Here is a 21,414-nt window from a genome sequence, read left to right as displayed (position 1 = left end):
GTTTTGAAAAACAAGTAGACAGAGTCACAGAGCCTCACGATGTGGTACCTTTCAGCACTGATTTAAAAATAGAGACACAATACTCAAATGTTTTGAAAACAGCTTTCTTCAAAGAGCAGTGTAGCCATAAAAAAAAGAAAAATAAATAATAAACTAATAGACCCATAATAGAGTAATAGACCTGTATTACTCATTTAATTACATAATTGCATTGATACCTGCAGTAAAGACTGCTAATGAGGGTATTGCTTCTGAGATTTCCTTTAACCTCTCTAGCCAGACTCCAAATGGTGAGCAGGGATCCAGGTAAGTGAAGGTACCCATATAGTTTCACTCTGGTCTATCAAATTGTGTTTGGTTTCTGTTCCTAATGAATCTGTTGAAAATACATACAAATGACCAAGGCAAAGGTTCCTGGAATCAGGTCGGTTCTCCAGGTAAAGATCGTTATAGATAGTTCCTTAACTAACAGACAGAACCATTTCTCATATGAAGAAGCACATGATTATGATTTCCATTACACGAGAGTAGATGTTAAAACTTCATGCTGATTTGAACTCGGCTCTCGCCAAGATAAGCACCAACTAAGACGTAGCTTTACAGTAAACTAATGTGATCCATATGCGTCTCCATCCATTTACGTTTCCTTCCATATGATGATGTAGATATCCTTCTGTCTGGTGTTAATGGCTGAAGTGTAATGCTGGCTCCAGGGATCAGCTTATTTGCCTCCCTGGCGCATCAGCACACACAACGGCTGCGATGCTGGCTCCGGGGATCAACCAAAGTGCGGCCTCCCCAGCGCATCAGCATGACAACCGTCTGGATTGAGCCAAGTAGGGTACATCTCTGGGGTTTTCAAGTGGGCACCTTCCATCCTTAGTGTTTCGTCGACTAGCCCACGACACCTCAAGAGGGCTCGACGGTGATTCTGGCGTCCCAGCATCACCCCCCTCCGTCCCCCACTCAACTCAGCCCAGCTTATTATGTTCCAGATGTGAGTAACAGGCAAAAATAAATATGACTTTTTACAACCTATCAAACCCACCAGCTGCACACTGGACCCATCCATTCCGTCATTTCTCATTTAACGCATGTAAAATCAGATCAGGAATGATGCTGTTATCATTCAAATAGAAGAAATTGGACCTCAGTTGACCCTGAAGATAAGATATACTAGTGGTAAATCGTTCATTATATATATTTTCTTAGGGATTCTCAGACAACTAAGTATTTAATTGAATACATGTGTAATTCCAAACAAGAGAGGACTGACCTATTTCATGGAGCAAGAGAGCCACCTACTAGTGGTACAAGGATACTCTCTCTCCACCCTTCCTACAAAAACTCTAATACTTCAATGTTATGTTAAAATACATTCCATATTTAAAATTGACTAGTACATATTCAGCATATCCCCACGTTTCCAGCAGGATTCTTCTGTGCCAGGTTCAGCTGGTTGGTTCCGCGAAAACGACAACAGGCCCCTTTATCCAAAGTTTAGCATCACAGGTGTGAGACTCCATCTTCCTCACTTCGTACCTACAAGATACTTGGACACGTTTAGCTGGGACACCTTCTACACATTCCAATTTACCTAGATGTGCCCATTTCACTAAATGACCTCCTTCACAATTTATGCATTCAATCCTCTTAATATCCTTTGGATCTACATTTAGATGAGAGAAAGAAATTCCTTCAGAATCATTACATTCAAACAAGATTCTACAGTGTTTAGCTAAATGACTACAGGCTGGACAAAGTTTGGGCCCAGTCACTGATGACTTGCTTTGGCACATATTACATGCACACATAACAAGAGGATTATGTTTCAATTTGTGTGTCAGGGTTAATTCTGCACCATGTACAATAGTTCTGGATCTGTACAGATTGTTACTATACATTCCCTTCTGTTCGCACAGAGTCACTTTGCGAGGTACGCCTTCCATCCAGAACACTGAAGGAGGCCAAAACTCACTGTTATTCATATTTTCTGGTATCCAATTACTGTTCTGCCTCACATCGTCAGCTGGCAGACACAATACAACTGAATCTGATTCAATTGATGAACCATTTACTGTAGCTTACTGAGATCCTCCATGCAATGGAGTCTAATGTTTTACTATATGGAATAACTAGTTCAGCGTCACCTGCGACAAGCCCTAATACAGAGTAACTGATAATGTTAATACTTAGCTATTAGTCAACCCTCTCCTGCCTTTTCCAACTGTGAGTGAGTTTAACATTGTGACAATACATAAAGTTCCCTGTTCTCTGTGTAATTAACAGCAGACTTGTTTGCTGTCCTTAGACTCAAAGTTGTTCAGGGAGTCTGTTGTTCTCACGTAATCAAAATTTGCATCGATAATTTCCCTGCCATGTGCGGATTAATAATATACCAATTAAATCAGATTTTTAAGTTTCAACACATGCTAAAAAGATATTGTGCACAAGCAGGATTGCAAATGCTGCTGGATAAGCTCTATTTTCTGTTTATTGTTGAAAAGCTATAAAGTTATCTACCCTCCTCATGCAGAAAGTACTGGCACTGTCGTGTGGAGTCACATGATCAGGACCTTGCTGATTCAAATCCTGGTCTTGCCACGCTGTTGCTGTTGGCTGGGGGCCCACAAGGGCACAGCATTGGTCTTTGCACTCTCCTGGGTTGGGGAGGAAAAAAGGGTTGGCAGAGTTCACCTCGTCATGCTTCAGAGAATATGATGGGAAGTCGTCTGGAAATGTTACCTCCTGATTGGTTGACGTCATGCTGCTCGGACTACAATTTCGGTATTTAATAAATACCTGTTGTTGCAAAGCTATTGGGTTTCCAAACAGCACATAAAGCTCAGGGAATATAAGTTCAGTGATCTTATAAAGTCAGTTGGAATTATTTATCAGTTATTCTTAGTTATTTTCCAAGCTGTTGCATTTAAATGTCACTTTACTTTTCAAATGGATATTCATAGTTCTGTAGCAATACACTCCTTTTAACTAATAGCATGATAGATTTGATAGTGCTACAATTAGCAAAGCTAATTAATACTCAACACTATCACAGACCCAATTACAAAACAGCAAACAGTTGAGCAATTTATTGATTTAAAAATATTGAATTATTAATGACATTTTTACTTCAGCGTTTTCATTTGACACCAGTTAACCGTTGGAATAATGCCCACTTTGATTTATTGTATTTGTACTCCAGCCCCAAACCTATTTTGTTGAAATAGAGAACATTTCATTTGTGTTCAATCTGAAATGCAATATGCTGGACTTCTGGGTAGTGCTCCTCTGAGCCGTGTTCATGTGACATCACTGATTCTCCACACTGCAAACCTGTCTGTTTGGATGTCAGTGTAATCTACAAAATTCAGATCCTTGCTACGGTAGACCTTTGTGATGACGCTTCACTTGTTCCATTTCTGTGTGGTTTCTAGGTGATGGTTTTTTTTTTCTGAAGCAGCCAGCTGCTACCCTATATTGTTTTTATTTTATTTTTGTGTTTTTTTATGTGCTGTTTCATATCTGAGAATTGGAACCAGCACAAAAGAAAGCTTGATTTGTATTTTCAGCACAATATAATGTCCCTTTTTAGTGTTGGCCAGTCAGACTATTAATTCTATTCCTTCCAATCAAATACAGTTACATTTTAACAAGTAATAATTAAGATGAGATAAAATATTAAGCATTCACGTTTGTACTGTATATTTACACTATGCAGCATAGAGAAACTGTATTGTGCACTTGAAAGTATTTGCAAACTATCCCTGTGGATGTCATAGTTGCCATTGCCATCTTTCCAGCTGTTTATATTACCACTAATGAGATTTAAACAGCTGGTTAGAACTAACTTTAAGTGCCTTCCTTTTATGAGACAAAAAGAAAAAAGAAGCAGATGAATCTATAAACCTCAAAGTTTGTTTTTTTAAAAATAATATATCATTTAAAATATGGCCAGGTGATGATTGTATGGTTAATTATCAATCAACCCCTGGCCGCATGGTATAAAAGGACAAAAGAATGTTTGTTTGTGAAAGAAAGAAAGAAAGAAAGAAAGAAAGAAAGAAAGAAAGAAAGAAAAGTTTCATTGTGTAGTGTTTGAGGTGTTTTTGTTTAAAACTTTTATTTTATTCCTGTGTATTGTTTTGTGAATAAAAGTCTGGGTCTAATATTTAAAAGTAGCAGACCAGCCTTGACAGGGGGCTACGCCACACAAAGTCATTTTGAAAGCTATCTCATAGCCTTTAAAGTTTTTATTTTTATTTATTTATTTATTTATTTATTTATTTTACAAAGTTACATTTGAACTGTAGGATGTGGTTGATACTGTTAGGTGTATTGAACTTTTATAATGGTGAGGTCAATCAGTTAAGATTAATAAATATCCATTTTAAGCCAATCTTCAGGATTCAAGAAGCAGATACTATCTTCAAAGAAATATGTATATGAATTGATTTTTTGAACTACATCATATTATGGCACATTCTCTGTTGTGTCTAGCTATCAAATGAGCTCCTGGCTAATGGAGATGATTTACTGTAGATCCTTTCAAAATTAAAGTCTAGATTAAAAAAGAAAAATGAATCATGTGGTCACATGATAAGCTCTTTGAGTGAAGTGAGATATCCCATGGTTCACTAAACTTGAGGCACACAAATGTACATTAAAATGTGACAACCAGACAGACTAAAATGGAAGCACAGATATTTCTGATATTAATTGGGGTATTTTTTATGTTTTGCGTGTCTCTCTCTCTCTCTCTCTCTCTCTCTCTCTCTCTCTCTCTCTCTCTCTATATATATATATATATATATATATATCTGTCTTCAGTCTGCCTTTTTAAAATCCCACTTAAAAAAGCACAATTTAAAAAAAGCATTCACAACAACACTGCTTGTAAGAGATCATAGTGCTCTATTTTAAAGTGCAAAGGCACACTTTCTGATTGAGGAAGCTCTTATAATAGTATTAAAACTAAGTTGCCCTGAAAAGACCAGTACTTATTTTGCTAATGTTTACTGTTGAAAAAACACCTGAACGTTTGCCAGTACATTTTAAAATAGAGCCCCTAAGATGATATTAAATTGAGGCCCAAACATATGGGTTGTATGTTTGCTAATTTAATGTGTTATGCAGTGTTTACCTTTGTTTTTTTATTGGTTTAAAGATTTTGTTCTATACTGTAGACAATTTAGATAATTTCCCATAAAGTAAACGCACATTTCCTGTGTATCTATAGCAGTGTTACTTTCCTGAGGATGAGTATGTTTTCATGTCAAAAACATTCAGACCTTATTTCACCACAGAGAGTTTGGTTACTCTCTGTGAAAGGGAACGTTTAAAGTGCCGATACTATAAAACTGTAAGCTTTACAACACTGACATTACATAAGGGAAGGGGCTGAAAAATGGTGGGGATGTCGGCATTGTCATTCGTGTCATAACTCCACAAAACATGTATAACCAACCATTTGTTTGATTAGGATCTGATTAAGATTGTGTTATTCTATCATTGCCAACTGGGGAAATATCACACAAGTAATTACGATTATTAAGATGAACAAATTATATAGTATCACTTAATTCAGTACCCTTAACCTAATAATTATTACAATTACTGGGAAACAATAATACAAAATTACCTAATTAATCACTCCTGATAAATATAAAGCATGATTAGTGATTCTCATGATTTTTGTCTGCAAGACTCTGAGGACAAGTATTATTGAACTCTGGATAGGTAGTCTGCATGGCTTGGCTGAGCAGAGGTTTCTGATTTTGTTGTGTGTCTAGTTGAGCAGTATTTTATAATCACTGAAGGCCAGGCTGGTCTCAATGTAGCCTTGGGGAGCATTAGATCTGACAACAGCTTTTGTTTTGTTTTATTCCTGCACAATAATTGAATAGTTTCTAGTTATCCATTCTTGATATGAAAGTGGTATGAGGGGTTTTAAAAATGCCCACAGCTGCAGTCAGCACATGCATTGGTCCTAAACTATAAGGCATGGCACAAAAACAGAGCAATGCACATAGAATTAGATACTGGGTTTGTAGAATTGCTTTGCATGTAGCGTATGTGGGACTGTGTCCAAATGCTGGACATCACAATTAAAAATACATTAGATTTTTTTTAACAGTCCATGAGATTCTGAAAAAAAGTAATAATTAATTTTAATAATTTTAAATAATAATTAATTGTGTCACAGCTGCTGTATTTGCAAAGGAGCTATCTCTCTCCTTTATCAGCGGATGTGATATGTATCAGAATTCAAAATCTTAAATATGCCCGTAAAGCCTGCCAAGCAGCTGTTTCTTTTTATCTGTATTATTTGTCTTATCTTGATTTGGCCTTTGTTGCTATGGTACTATGTTTTTTTGTTTTTTTTTTCATTTGACTGATGTAGTCAAGTGGTGCATGGGGGTATAACACTCACCATCCACATTTGAATGAACTAGTGGCTGTGAATCCAGACCAGCAAGTCCATCTGTCAGGCCAGTGAAAGGCAAGATTCAGCAAAGAGTGGGGGAGGAATTATTACTCCCAGATCATATCCCCACACTAGAAACGCTCTCTATTTATTCCACACTTATAACTGCAATACAGTACTGAGAAATTTCTAATTTTGGACTCAGCAACTTTTCAGTAGCCTACATATATTTGCAAAATAAATAAATAATAAAATGCATATACCTTTGTGGCATTATACATATTTTTAAGCACATGAATAAATACATATACCATTGTGGAATTCTAACGATGAATTTAATTATTTAAGTACACTTCCTCTTTAAGATTCACAGATTTACAGCATTGTTTAGTTCATTATTTAAATATAAAAGTGCACGTTTAAAAAAAGGGAAAAAACACATGTTAATGTTTATGGTGTAAAAATGTTCAAAAGCACATATTTGCGGTTTCTGTACTTCTCAAAAAAGGTGAGGGGAGCAGGATCGAAGCCCACACAATTTGAAAGTGGGTGTGAACATTAGCAATATCGTCTGAAGCTAGCGAGTCCAGTGAGCGACAGACCCGCTTTGATACGATTCTCCTTCTCACTGAGCTTTATCTAAAGGATATCAGGACACAATTGTATTAGCGCTGCTTGGATACCTATAAAAACGCATTTAAAGGTAGGGTTTCAACAGTCCTAGTTGTTTGAAGGAAGTTTGAGATGCATATTGATAGTTTATGTTTAAAGAGTTTAAAAACGTTTTACAGCTTTCTGTTGTATTGCAAAATATAAAGTTATTGTTTTAGGAGCTGTAAAAGTATACCGTTATGCAACACATACATCAAAGTTTGCTGTGTAATGTAGCTAATATAAAATTCAGTGTTGAATAAAGTAGAAAAAAATAAACAAAGGTACACAAATTATTTGAAAAATAACCTTACAATAGGTTAAAAAAAGGTGAGTTTAATGAAGTGAATTAGCTGTTTTATAAAATAACAACTAGGCCACTATAACTATGTTAGTGATATAATCATAAGCAATATATGTTTGATACTATAACCGCGTATAATGCCAATGCTTAATAGTTTGATGCTACAATGTTGGCAAGTTAACTTTGTTGCCAGTTGTTTTTTGTATGAGATTTAAACGGAAGGGTTTGATCTCTTAGCATCTCCCAGGAATTGATACCTTTTTCTAACTGCAACCCCATACTGTAGCCCACTGCACGGGTATGAATGGTTAGGTCTATTAGATAAATACTGTTGTTGGTGTGCATTGCAACCTGCATTTCAACAGGTGCCCTTTAAATATGACACCTTTATGTTCATGTATTAGTAGCAAAAATATTTTAATAGAATGTTTGTTTTGTTCTGTAAGTTGTAATTTACTTATTCAGGTTCTGGAAAAAAAAAAAAATACGTTTTTGCCAATACTGGAAAAAAAACTGAGGATTTGTTTTTTGTAAAGGGCTGAAGACAAATTGCACAGCGTTCTACATACTTCATCAAATAAATACAGGGTTACAAATTATGCCTATTTCGCCAAATTAAATGTAAATGTTTATTCAAAATGTGTGGGTGGATCCTGGCACAAACACTTATTTCACTTCAGATCTCATTTCCAACTACTTGAGTGTTTTTTTAATGTATCCAAACACTTTGAAAATGAGCCAAGATGCTTTTTGGTGTTGTTTCTTTTGTTGTTGTGATAACAGACACTTACAATTATAATTGTAAATGCTGTGTTTGTAAATTGTAACTCAATGGTCCAGCTCCCCCAGTAAAAGTCTCACCTGTGTCCATCAATTGAGACAGGACATGGAGACCTTAGTCCTTTCTTCTTGAATTATTTCTGTTGTTCAGCCAGACTATAGATATTTGCATTGAAACTGTTTTAATAGAATTTGCAAGTTTACTTACATTACCAGTGTAAAAAAAGACAACTTTGCAAGTAGTTCATAAAAATGTTCTAATGTATCATCATCACTTGAACGTCAAACCCATTGTCCTCACCCATGTGCAAATGGACAGGCTAAGGGTGATTACGTTTTGTGGACTTTAGACAATTAGCGTCATCCTTTCCTTTCAATGTCGGTAGCCAACTGTACAATCTGTAAAATGCCATTAAAAAAGTGTTTGAGCAAAAAAAAAAAAAAAAAAGGTTATGCAGCTTTTGGGGGGCTAAGATTATTCCCCAAAAGCATATTCTGACAAGCACAGCAGTACAAATGTTACAGGTGTGTACCAGGAAGCTGTTGGAAGGGGAAAGCGGATGAGGTATTAAGTACTCCTGTACTGTAGATTCATATTTCCTCTGCACCCATATAGATTCACCTCCTGTGCAGAAATGTATTTAGCTCTGTGTCACCATTACATTCTTTAACAAGACGAATATTAACATAGTTACACACAAGGCGACACCTAAATAGGCAATAGAAATGTATTCTAAATCATAACTGAACAAGGCATGCCATAAAGATGTTTGCAATGGAACATTAATGACAGCTACTGTAATAATTAGCCCTTTCTTTTCACGCAGAAAGGATTTAGGGTATGTTGGGGAGGGGGTGCAGTTTCACATTGGGTGTTCTAGTATCCTATAACACAAGTTTACCGTTACCCCATGTTGACACTACTCACCTTACTTCCTTGTGCTAATCCATTCTCTATCCCTGATCTACAGCAGCATGTTAAATCTTTGTGGGAGTTTTTTTTTTCCAGCATTGATGGTAGGCAGTACGTCAGATCACTATCAATACTTCATTCATCTAATTGTGACTATTAATATTGCTGATACATGCGTTTCTGCAGCATATCCCTCTTCATTCCTCTTGAAGAGGGAGATACTTGAATGTTATCTATTTCCTGTAATTCGCTGTGTATTCTTTTAGGAAATAACATCTTCCTCTGCTCATCAGCCTTCCTGGATATCTGAAATGGCAGGCTTTATGTATTAGTACTTCTTTATCTTTGGAGTGCTGCTGACAGCTATATCCTGTGAATACTGCATTTTTATACGTGTAATGTGCACTTAACTTCGCTGTAACGATTCAATGATAACTTAATAAATCAATATGTGTATATATATATATATATATATATATATATATATATATATATATATACAGACATGCTCAAATTTGTTGGTACCCCTCCACAAAAAACTAAGAATGCACAATTTTCTCTGAAATAACTTGAAACTGACAAAAGTAATTGGCATCCACCATTGTTTATTCCATATTTAATAGAAATCAGACTTTGCTTTTGATTTTTTATTCAACATAATATTGTAAATAATAAAACAAATGAAAATGGCATGGACAAAAATGATGGGACCGCTAACCTAATATTTTGTTGCACAACCTTTAGAGGCAATCACTGCAATCAAACGTTTTCTGTAGCTCTCAATGAGACTTCTGCACCTGTTAACAGGTAGTTTGGCCCACTCTTTCTGAGCAAACTGCTCCAGCTGTCTCAGGTTTGATGGGTGCCTTCTCCAGACTGCAAGTTTCAGCTCTTTCCATAGATGTTCGATAGGATTCAGATCAGGACTCATAGAAGGCCACTTCAGAATAGTCCAATGTTTTGTTCTTATCCATTCTTGGGTGCTTTTAGCTGTGTGTTTTGGGTCATTATCCTGTTGGAGGACCCATGACCTGCGACTGAGACAGAGCTTTCTGACACTGGGCAGTACGTTTCGCTCCAGAATGCCTTGATAGTCTTGAGATTTCATTGTGCCCTGCACAGATTCAAGGCACCCTGTGCCAGGCGCAGCAAAGCAGCCCCAAAACATAACCGAGCCTCCTCCATGTTTCACTGTAGGTATGGTGTTCTTTTCTTTGAAAGCTTCATTTTTGTCTGTGAACATAGAGCTGATGTGACTTGCCAAAAAGCTCCAGTTTTGACTCATCTGTCCAAAGGACATTCTCCCAGAAGGATTGTGGCTTGTCAATATGCATTTTAGCAAATTCCAGTCTGGCTTTTTTTATGTTTTTCTGTCAAAAGTGAAGTCCTCCTGGGTCTTCTTCCATGGAGTCCACTTTCGCTCAAAAAGCGACAGATGGTGCGATCAGAAACTGACGTACCTTCACCTTGGAGTTCAGCTTGTATCTCTTTGGCAGTTATCCTTGGTTCTTTTTCTACCATTCGCACTATCCTTCTGTTCAATCTGGGGTCGATTTTCCTCTTGCGGCCGCACCCAGGGAGGTTGGCTACAGTTCCATGGACCTTAAACTTCTTAATAATATTTGCAACTGTTGTCACAGAAACATCAAGCTGCTCGGAGATGGTCTTGTAGCCTTTACCTTTACCATGCTTGTCTATTATTTTCTTTCTGATCTCCTCAGACAACTCTCTCCTTTGCTTTCTCTGGTCCATGTTCAGTGTGGTGCACACAATGATACCAAACAGCACAGTGACTATTTTTCTCCATTTAAATAGGCTGAATGACTGATTACAAGATTGGCGACATGTGTGATACTAATTAAAGAAACTAATTAGTTTGAAATATCACTATAATCCAATTATTTATTATCTTTTCTAAGGGGTACCAACAAATGTGTCCAGACCATTTTAGAATATCTTTGTAGAATAAGCAATAATTCATCTCTTTTCACAGCTTCTTTGCTTTATTCTATGACATACCAAAGGCATGCAAGTATACATGATAAAATAGCTTTTAATTTCATCACTTTTCAGGAGGAATGAAGCATTATTTCAATGAGCTGTAAGGGTACCAACAAATTTTAGCACGTCTATATATATATATATATATATATATATATATATATATATATATATATATATATAGTTGTGACTCGTGATGCTTTTGAGACTTTGGTTCCTTAGCAACAGCCGTTAATTTCACTCAGTCACACTTTCTTTGCCTTTTAAGTCTAATTCGCTTGCAGAAATTGAAACTCAGCAGTTGGTCATATTTATACTTGAAAATAATTAGTGATGTTGTTTGTCTTTATCAAAGCCGCCCACACTGGTATGATGCTGGGGGTTGGGAAATGTTATTCTTAATACTGTCCCTTTAACTGAAATACTGATTTATTATTAAAAGATTTTAGGAATGAGTGACTCAAGATAAATGTTTATAACAAATTGTGTAACATGTAAAGACCATGTGTAGGAGTAAAGTTCTGTTTGAGTGAATATACAGTATCATCTGCATGTCCTGTACACAGTCCTTAAAAAACATTCTTGTGAATAGGACCTGGCTCCTGTAAATCATAACAGTACATAAACTATGGTATTATCCTAGTGCTTGAATCATATTTTAAGAACAATGCATACCGTAACTTAAAAAAAAAACATAAAAGAAATGTTTTAATGTGTTGTATTGTTGGTGTTTTTTTTATGTAACTTGTTTTGGGGAGATTGTCAAATGTTTTTAAGACTATGGTGGTGATATTGTGGTTTTTTTGTGTAAGCACTAAAACTTTTAATAGTAGTATTTGTGTATGTTAAACGAAACAGAAAAGTAAACAGATCATTTATGTAATCCCATCTTCAGGAATTTATGTGGCGGTTTCTAATAAGCTAAACACATAAATAAACAGATATGGTTACAGTATTTATGCATTCTGTGCAATGTAAACATGATCTATATCCTGAATATAATAAGGTTGTGTCATTGAAGAGAAAAGCTTTAATAACAATGACAATGTGTAAAACACTACCCCTTAAGGCGTCATTTACCATTTTACTGCACAATCAAAAAAAAAAACCATAGCAAAAGCACTCATCACAACAAACCAGTTAGTCTTCATATTCTAAACAGATACGGTAAACCCAAGTTGTAAAACCAGGACAGTGGATGCAAAATTAAAGTATGTTTAGAACGGAAGGTACCAGTAATCACGTTTCTACGTAGACCATAGTAAATGTGTTGAATAGTTTACCAGGTGATGTTTAACAGCTAAAAGACTGCTTCAAAAAACTGAACAGCAATGAGACAGGTTTGGGTGGTTCTCCTAGTATATCTTTTTTAGAAAAGACACACACTGAACTGTAATTCAGCAGGCTTCAAAGATCTTGGGTTCAATAACAATCGATTACAGTAACCTGTTTATATGCAATAACTAGTCAGAGCAATAACGAAAAGAACAGCAAGGATACATGTATGCAAATGTATGTGCAAATTCATGCAACTTGCATTTGCTAGTTTTTCACTTTTTTTTTTAAAAGGTTAATATATGTTAAAGATTGATAACATACAATGGTGCACTGTATTATAAACAATTAAAAAAAAAACAATGTACTTGTTAAACAAATCTAATATTTGAGAATGAGTTATGGATGTTGTTTATCCTGATCTTGTATTGGATAAGAAAGATGTGCCTGGTGTGAAGCATTAAGTGCCTTGCTGTACACAAAGCAAATGTAAAATAATACATATCTCTTAGTACTTCAGTCATGCATTAGCTGTCAATTACAATTATATCCTGATTACGCTAAAAAAAAAAATGCTATACAAGGAATGCAGATTGCTTGTGTATTTTGATTAAACTGCAGCAGTTGTTAAAACTAGGAGCTTTAATGAATTGATACGTCTATTACATAAGCAATTTAGATTCAATCAATCCAATTAATCAAATCTGTCCGAGTCATGTCTCAAAAGAACTTAAACAAAAAATGGCTTGCCACCAACTGTCCCTGAAAGCATTTCTCAATGCTTTTGTGATTGCTCTTGTATTTCAGTCAGCACCGCTGCTGCCCTTATTCTGGTGAAGCTCAACGTTTCATTCAGTTTGAATGCTTTTCTACCTTTGAAAAGACTTGATCTGGGTGACGATGTAGATTCTTATTCCAAAGATATTACACTCGCGCTTGTGTTTTGTGAGGGGATACAGTACAGTTTGTCCCTTTTTTTATTTGAAACGTTAAAAAAAAGGGAATACAAAGGGAAGCTCAAGACAGGGCACACAACGGTTCTGCAGCACTTAAACTGCAGTGTCAAAGATCCCACAAGACACGCTATACAGTGTGTGCGTGCTATACAAAAGTAACCAACTGTTCCTTTGTTTTGCTGTAAGTTACTGTTTGATCATAATTAGCTTAGCAGGCAAAAGCTATCAACTGATGCTGAAAGCAATACTAAGCAGCGTCATTCATTAGTCGTGTTGCTTGTTTTAATTTACTATATCTTGCCAGCCAGAGTTGGCCACTGTGTTGATTTGACCACTCAGGTATGTAATGAGATATTTGCTTTGCGTAAAGGCTTTTGATTTTTGGAAAATAAATAATGGGCTGCAACCCCATTTTTTAATGTGGTTCAGAATTTAGCTGGCATTCTGTATCATAGAATGCAATATGTACTCATAAGTATGGCCATTGGTGCAACAAATGCTGCACAGCAAAGTGCTGCAGACATCAAAAAGAAGGGATTTACAGTAACTTTCTTCTTTTATATTATAGGTAACACACATGAAGACCGAGGAGGAAAAGGGACAGTGATATGCTTTAAGCCTCTGATGTCTTTCCATACTTTCAGATTATATAGACTTTCAACAGTGTCAGACATGGAAACTACAACTGTAATTTTACCCAGAGACTATTACCTTAATAGCACTTTGAAAAGGCAGTTGGTTACTGAAGAAAACAGAGCAACAAATTCAACTTTCATTTTTCATGACCATGTGAACCAAGTTCTCTTGGGTTTGGTTCTTGGTACCGTGTCTTTGCTGACTGTGGTAATGAACATCTTAGTCCTGTATGCTGTTAAAAAGGAGAGAACTTTGCACACAGTTGGGAATTTGTATATAGTCAGCCTGTCAGTGGCAGACCTGATTGTCGGTGCATCTGTAATGCCCCTCAACATTGTATATTTGTTGGAGAACGAATGGATATTTGGACAAGTGGTTTGCCGGTTTTGGTTAGTTATGGACTATGTGGCCAGCACTGCTTCCATCTTTAGCCTTTTCATTTTGTGTGTGGATCGATATCGTTCAGTACGACACCCACTCAAATATCTAAAATATCGAACCAGGGCTAGAGCGAGCGTGATGATTTCAGGTGCCTGGCTACTATCAATGACATGGGTTATCCCCATACTGGGCTGGCATTCATTTGGTGCTGGAGATTCAAAGCCTAAAACAGAAAATACATGTGAAACCGATTTTCAGTTTGTCACCTGGTTCAAAGTTCTCACTGCTGTCCTTAACTTCTACGTCCCCTCTTTGATGATGCTGTGGTTTTATGTACAGATCTACATGGCTGTGAGGAAACATTATCGACAAAGGGGAATCATAAATGAGTCAGTCCAGTCTTCATCTGTCAGGACTGGTTTTGCACAACATGGACAGAGACACAAGACTGATCTAAATGAACAAAATGAAAATACTATCCATGAATTATCCCACGGGGATGGTTTATTAGATCAGTATAGCTTAGAGCAGCCTCATGAGGCAAAATATATCACAGAAACCCGGGATGAAATGAATCAGAACAAATATCACTACCCACCAAACTTATTCACTGTTCCACATAATCTGGAGCTGCCATCAACTAAAAATTTTACGAGAGATATGGAAGCCCAACATCAGTCTGTTTTAAGAGGTTTAGAGAACGGCACAAAAGAAAGGGAGGGTTCCTCAGATCCAGAGACGTCTTTAAAATTGACATGCTTGCCCCCTGGCATTCTGCACAGTCAACCAGATGATGACAAGTTCGAGAAAATGTTTGTTTCAGAAAACGACTGCAACGTAATAGTGCCAAACTCCATTGCAGGCATGTCTGAGATAACTGACATCTCTGACGTGAGGGCATTCACTACTGTCTTAGACGAAGATGCAGCCCTCTCTTATTCAAGTTCTGCTCCCTCACCTTGGCTTCACAATGACAACCCCAGAGTGGATTCAGTCAATAACCTAAAGCAGTCGTGGCAAAAGTTCTGTACTAATTCCAAGCAGTATGTTCAGAATCTTCGCCTAAAGAAAGAAATAAAAGCTGCCAAGCAGCTGGGTTTCATCATGGCAGCCTTCATGATGTGTTGGATCCCATATTTTGTGACATTCATGGTCATGGCTTTTTGTAAGACATGCGTTCATCACAACTTGCACATGTTCACAATCTGGCTGGGTTACATAAACTCTACATTAAACCCTTTAATCTATCCACTGTGCAATGACAATTTTAAAAAGACTTTCAAAAATATCCTTCATATTAAGTCCTGAGAATGTTACAAAAAAACTTTGTTTTGTTCATTTTTTTGCTGTACCTGTTGTTTTCTCTTTGAACTTTTCACATTCTGTCTAGGGCTACATCTCAAGATACTAAAAAAATATACAGTACCCATGTTTGGTATCACTTTAGTCTGTATCAGATCATATGACTTTTCCAAATATAATTTTAACAAGACATGGATTCATTGGTTTTCACAGCAATGGCAATGCAGCCACACACAACCATACACTGTAGATGTCTATTATAAACACAACTTCCCAATGTGGAATTAAAATAAAAGAAACACTACACAACATAGTCTCCTCTACAGCACATAGATTTCACTGAACTGTACTGTGGAATTATTAGACTTGAGAACTCTTAAGTCTAAATGTCAGATAAGAAATAGTGACCAAGTAAGGAATAATTATCAAGTTCCACATAATAATATTGCTATTTGAACCTTATTAGAAATATACAATTTACACAAATGTAAAACTTACTCTGAATACTAAGTATTCCAAATAGCATAGTCATTTTCTTATAATATATATATTACCATTGAAGTTCATAATACATTATCCATTATTCTCCTATGAGTAATGCATACATACAGGCATTAATGCAAGTGAACACCATAACATTTTTTTTCCCACATACCTACAGTATAATCCAGCCAAATACAACACAAAGAAAGCGGTAAAAGTCTATGATGTCTCATTTCAGCATTTTGAGGTGAAGTGCAAACTATGAATTGTGTAATAAAATGTGACTTCAGCTTGTAATTTTTGGCTTTCAACATAGAGAGTACTATATTTGTCAAAAATGTTATAAAATATGCTGTACAGGTGTTGTATGTCTTTCATGTATTACTGTGCTATGAAGCACAGCGATGTTTCTTATGCTATTTATTGTTCATTTTAAAATGGCTCTTATTTATTAAAGTGTGTTTACACAAAATGAACCGTTATTTTTTAATCTGGGTTGACTTTATAGGCAGTATTTACAGTCAATATGAGCTAATATAAGATTGGGATTGTCTTTCTAAATGTGTAATAAAGGTAAATACATTGTACTCAGCTCTACACAATAAGAAACATTACAAGGTGTTTGAATCAAGTAAGCCTTACCTAATATTTATTCACTTTGTAGAGCTCACATTTTCCAATATGAAAGACACACAGGTGTAATTGGTTTCCATATGAATTTGGATAATTTTACTGAACACAGACAATTCTGCATGTTCCTGCATTCCTGCTTCAAGAGATAAAAAGGATTTAACACAGGGCCTAATTGCTACAAAGCAAATGTAATTACTATATAGACTTTTATTGATGTGATACAAGAACATTGCAAGATTTAAAGGATTATTTTAGATTGTTGTCCTTAAAGTAAATCATTTAGTAAAAAGGCACAGTTTGGTTTAAGAACATCAGAAACACCTAAAGGCTCCTTTGATTCAAACCCAACCAATTAAGAACCTGTAAAGATAATTTTATACTGCCAAAAGAAAGGTCTTGTTTTCATAAAGGTTATATTTGACGGATATGCAGATGAGTCTGACTTGACAGGTTTATCGCCCAGGGAGATGCTGGCTGTCTTGGACTGTTACTGTTACTGATACTGACATTTGGAAAGCCAGTTTCCTCTGTGGGGGGGAATCAATGCTCCTGAGTACAGATCATCACCATGCTTTCCAATCATTTGCATCTCTTGCCTGAGAACTGTGTGTATGCTGTGAATTACTACACATTTAGATGGAGTAACATACATCGCACAGCATTCCCTATTCGGTGTGATTGATATGCAATCTGGAGCTTTACAGCTTTTCATCCGGGACATGGCTGGGACTAGAGGGAATGGATGCATAACATCAGCTGCAAACGCCACCTCGTTCAGACAGTATGTTGTTCTTCTCAATTTCGCTTGATAAGAAAATAAAACAATTATAAATTAATTAACACGTCCAGTTACTGTCATAAAATAACGTTTTAGTTTCTATGTTAAGCTCAGAAATGCTACGCTTTAAATCGATGAGCTTTTGTGGTATTTTTTGAAATAATAAAAACTAAAAGAATAAAGCAAACTACTACAAAAACAAAACAAAAAAAAAAACTTTTCATGTATTGTCTTTGTTGTAGTCGTTCACAGTGCACCTATACTAATTATGCACTTGTAGTAGTAAGTAGCAATACCGAAATATCTCTGTATATAATCATTCGTTCGTTAATTGTCTTATTTTGATGTGTCCTGTGTTGCTGAGTTGTGGTCTTAGTCAACTTGTAGAAATGCAACCAGTCTTTGTGAAAACAACTGCAGCTAGAGAATGGCAGAAAGAAACAGTACTCGGAAAGCAGTTACAATACAGTTAAATTCAAATTAAAAGACACTGGTAATGTTAATCTGTCACCATTGTTTTTGGTGACCTCCCTCACAGACCAGTGTCCCTTTAATAAATAATGCTCTTCTCTTTACAGGTTTCTTATCACAAATACTGCATCCATACTATTTCATTCGGGACAGTTGAGAAAACTTAATAAAGCAGACCCACGGATGTGAATCTACCATACGACGATACTCCTGAATTCTGCCTATCTCTTCACTTTGTCCAACCCCCGGCCTTTTCAGAAATCCAAACTGTTGCGCCCATAGGTTGCGCCTCGGCTGCGTCATACGTCATGATCATGTGCCTTGGTCACGCGCATAAAATAAGGAAGTCATCCCCTGGTAGGTAAACACGTAGGAGTACGACTGCTTTTCCTTGGGTTAAGAGTTACTGTAAAGCTGTTGATAACAAAGTTTAACTAAACAGTTTCTGTGACAGAGTGTTGTACTTGATAGGTGTGAGCGAGCCGTTGTAAAAGTAAAAAGAAAAAAAAAATACAGGGAAGCATTTACGTTATATAAAGATATAAATAGTCACTAGCAGTTCCCCTGTTGAATTGCTTAAACGTGTTTAAATTGTGTCTCATGAAATACACATCGTTTATTATTGTGCTGTGTACAGCGTCTTATCTACACAATTTACAAGATGAATGTATAGTGCAGGCTATGTGTACTGGTTTATCAACAGAAACATTCTAATAGTCATCGAAAGTAAAGTTTTTAATTACGTTTTCATGTATGTACAAATTAAACGGTATGCTATTGTATTGCTATCGGCAGCCTGTTTTCTGTCCTCATTACTTGCACAGTACCCTGGATGTCATTACTTATGAGCAGACAGTAATAAACGTTTTTAATGGTGATAAGAAACAGGATCTGAAAATGCAATGTAAAGTGATATTGTGCAATTTTCAAAGTAATATATGTTGAAATAACATGTTTATTTGTTTAAAATATTGTGAAATGCATACAGAATTATCAGATTAATGAGAATAGGATGAATATCTTCTGCAATTTTTTTCATGACTATATCAAAACTAGGCATATGTAATAAAGTTACAAAGTAAAGCTATTTCTAGTTTGCAACACAAAAGCTATTTTTTTTTCTTATATTTCAGGAAGCAAACATTTCACAGAAGCATTAAGCTTTACAACTTTAGTTCTGCTTCTGACATGTGTACATACTTTACTCTAAGAAGTGCAAACAAGGTTCTATTTTCTTACTCCTAGTGGTATTATCACAGTATTTCAGGTTTGCCTAGGCTTGTGCAGTATATGGACATAACCCTGTTTTAAACGTATCCTGCCCATCTTTTAAGACCCTAATTCACAAGTTATGATTTGGCTTAGGGGTCCTAAATAGATCTGTTGATCTTCATTCATGAGTTATGTCCCTTTCCAAGATATTTGGATTACATGGATGTTGATACTTTTGCTGTTTTTAGAAGCTGTACGGAATTGCAGTCATATCTCAATATTGCACGATCAATGATTGGACCCATAGCATTTGGCAGATCTGAGAGTTTTCATTACCGAAATCTCAATGCGATTTTATGGTCTCGAGAAGATGACACGTCAATATATATATATATATATATATATATTACTTTCAGCTTGTGATGATGAGGTCATGCATGTTACAAGAATTAGAGCCAGTTTAGCAAATATCATTCCCAGTTTTTAGGTCATGGACATATAAAGAATTCAATACTGATGGATTTTGCATCAAAAGCGTAGATGGGTGATAAACCTGTTGAAGGATTGTTATTGCAAGCTGCTGGGCATTGATGTCATTTCAGAATATGTTTACTAGTAAAACCATTGATTCTATTCAATTTGCATCACATTGAACAGAAAGACAGCCACCTGTGTAATTTGGTTAGGAGCATCAATGTGATGACATTTTATTTGCATTTCACCCATACCCTAAGGACGAGACCAGTGTAATTTCTGCTCATATGAATATTACTTGGAGATTTAAGAATCAGGATAATTTAATCTGTATCAGATATGCTGAATGCATTTGCTATAATGCGTAAAGTAAATTGGCAGGTAAAAAAGAATGAATAGCAATTTGTCTTGTCTATTGCAATTTGTCAGTGTCTCTGTGCAATGCATTGTAGGTCACTGTCTTTCTCCATGCTTAATGGCAATTTGTATTCATGCATAAAATGAAACTCCCTGTAACATTATTTATTTAAATGCAACGCTTTATGAAAACTCAAGAGTTTATTTTATGGCTATGTAACTGGATAGCTTAATATAAAACACACATCTCTCATGACTATGTAACTGGGCAGCTTAATATGAAACACACATCTCTCAACCCCAAGACATTTCTGCCTTGCCTACAGTATTATCCGTTTGGTAAGGTGTACCTTTATAATAGTATTTTTCATTCTAGTAGAAAGAGTCTTTGAAGATAAGAATGGCAGCTGTGTCCACAGAGAAAAGTGATGCCAGTGGAGATGACATCCTGAAGTTGCAGTTTGCCCCTTTTAGCAGTGCCCTGGATGCAGGCTTTTGGCATGAACTGACCCAGAAAAAACTGAATGACTATAGACTGGATGAGAGTCCAAAAAGTATTAAAGGACACTATTTCAATGGTAAGTATACCCAATTAAATCAGTAAGAATGACTTCATGAGGTAAAAAAAAGGTATATTTCATATTAATGGAGACCCTTCCACAGAAAATGTTTGGTCTCCAGCCTTGTAATCCAACATCCAAATCAATAGACCAAACAGCTAACATTTTGAGCACACTTCCCAGTTATTATAATCATTGATCATATTAAGATATACACTGTAGAATGCTATACATAGAGCATATACTGTTTTCTGTAATAATAGTCTTGGTGTACATTCTAACAATGAGCTTAGAACTCCAAACAATTATTGCACATAAGCACACATTCAGTTACCAAATAGTGATGCACTTCAATAGAAAATATACAGGTACTTGCCCCTAGAACACTTACTTGATTTCATCAATACTGATAATAGTAAACGAATAATATAAATGATCTAAAATGTGCAGTACACTTACTGTACATGAAATATAACCTTACATTTATTTTTATCATAAAGGGGATCCTTCTGGACTGCCCACGCGACTATCCTTGGAATTCAATGCATTTGATGTGTAAGTAATTAATTTGCCCTTTTGTTATGAAGATTTGTTATGAAGAAGTACTGTATAATCTAATATCAAAATGCAAAGCCAAGAAGTTGTTTTGGCTAGAAATAAATAGCTTTTGAATTTCTGGTTTGTGCACTGTAGCAGTGATTAAATATAGAATGTAACATGTTTTCAATCCAGTCGATTTGGTGCATAGTGATGTATGAAACCTGTCAATTTTACACATATTTTAAATTAGAAATGTTTATACTCAATGAATGGGTAACAT

General features: G+C 35.9%; 2 protein-coding genes across 4 annotated transcripts in view; both read left to right on the top strand.

Moving 5' to 3' along the window:
• Positions 1 to 7,022: 7,022 nt before the first annotated feature.
• Positions 7,023 to 16,673, top strand: LOC117411773 (histamine H1 receptor-like). Its single transcript, XM_034019520.3, has 2 exons — positions 7,023 to 7,130; positions 13,876 to 16,673. The coding sequence occupies exon 2, from the start codon at positions 13,932 to 13,934 to the stop codon at positions 15,630 to 15,632; it is 1,701 nt and encodes a 566-aa protein (XP_033875411.1). The 5' UTR covers positions 7,023 to 7,130; positions 13,876 to 13,931; the 3' UTR covers positions 15,633 to 16,673.
• Positions 16,674 to 18,245: 1,572 nt separating this feature from the next.
• The window catches only part of LOC117412555 (ubiquitin-like modifier-activating enzyme ATG7), a 48,415-nt gene continuing 45,246 nt past the window's right edge, over positions 18,246 to 21,414 (top strand). Inside the window, exons 1-3 of one of the 3 annotated variants that reach the window (XM_034021020.3) lie at positions 18,246 to 18,348; positions 20,411 to 20,612; positions 21,095 to 21,149. In XM_034021020.3, the coding sequence (XP_033876911.2) occupies positions 20,435 to 20,612; positions 21,095 to 21,149 (233 nt within the window). In that variant the 5' untranslated portion in view covers positions 18,246 to 18,348; positions 20,411 to 20,434. Of the gene's footprint in view, positions 18,367 to 19,618; positions 20,613 to 21,094; positions 21,150 to 21,414 lie in introns of those variants that run through there. The other 2 variants (XM_034021018.3, XM_058988479.1) reach the window with 2 other exon arrangements.

This window comes from Acipenser ruthenus, chromosome 16 (genome assembly GCF_902713425.1).
Source record: "Acipenser ruthenus chromosome 16, fAciRut3.2 maternal haplotype, whole genome shotgun sequence".
NCBI classification, from domain to species: Eukaryota; Metazoa; Chordata; class Actinopteri; order Acipenseriformes; family Acipenseridae; genus Acipenser; species Acipenser ruthenus.
Note: the sequence above shows the minus strand (reverse complement) of the source record. Positions and strands in the feature narration are given on the sequence as shown.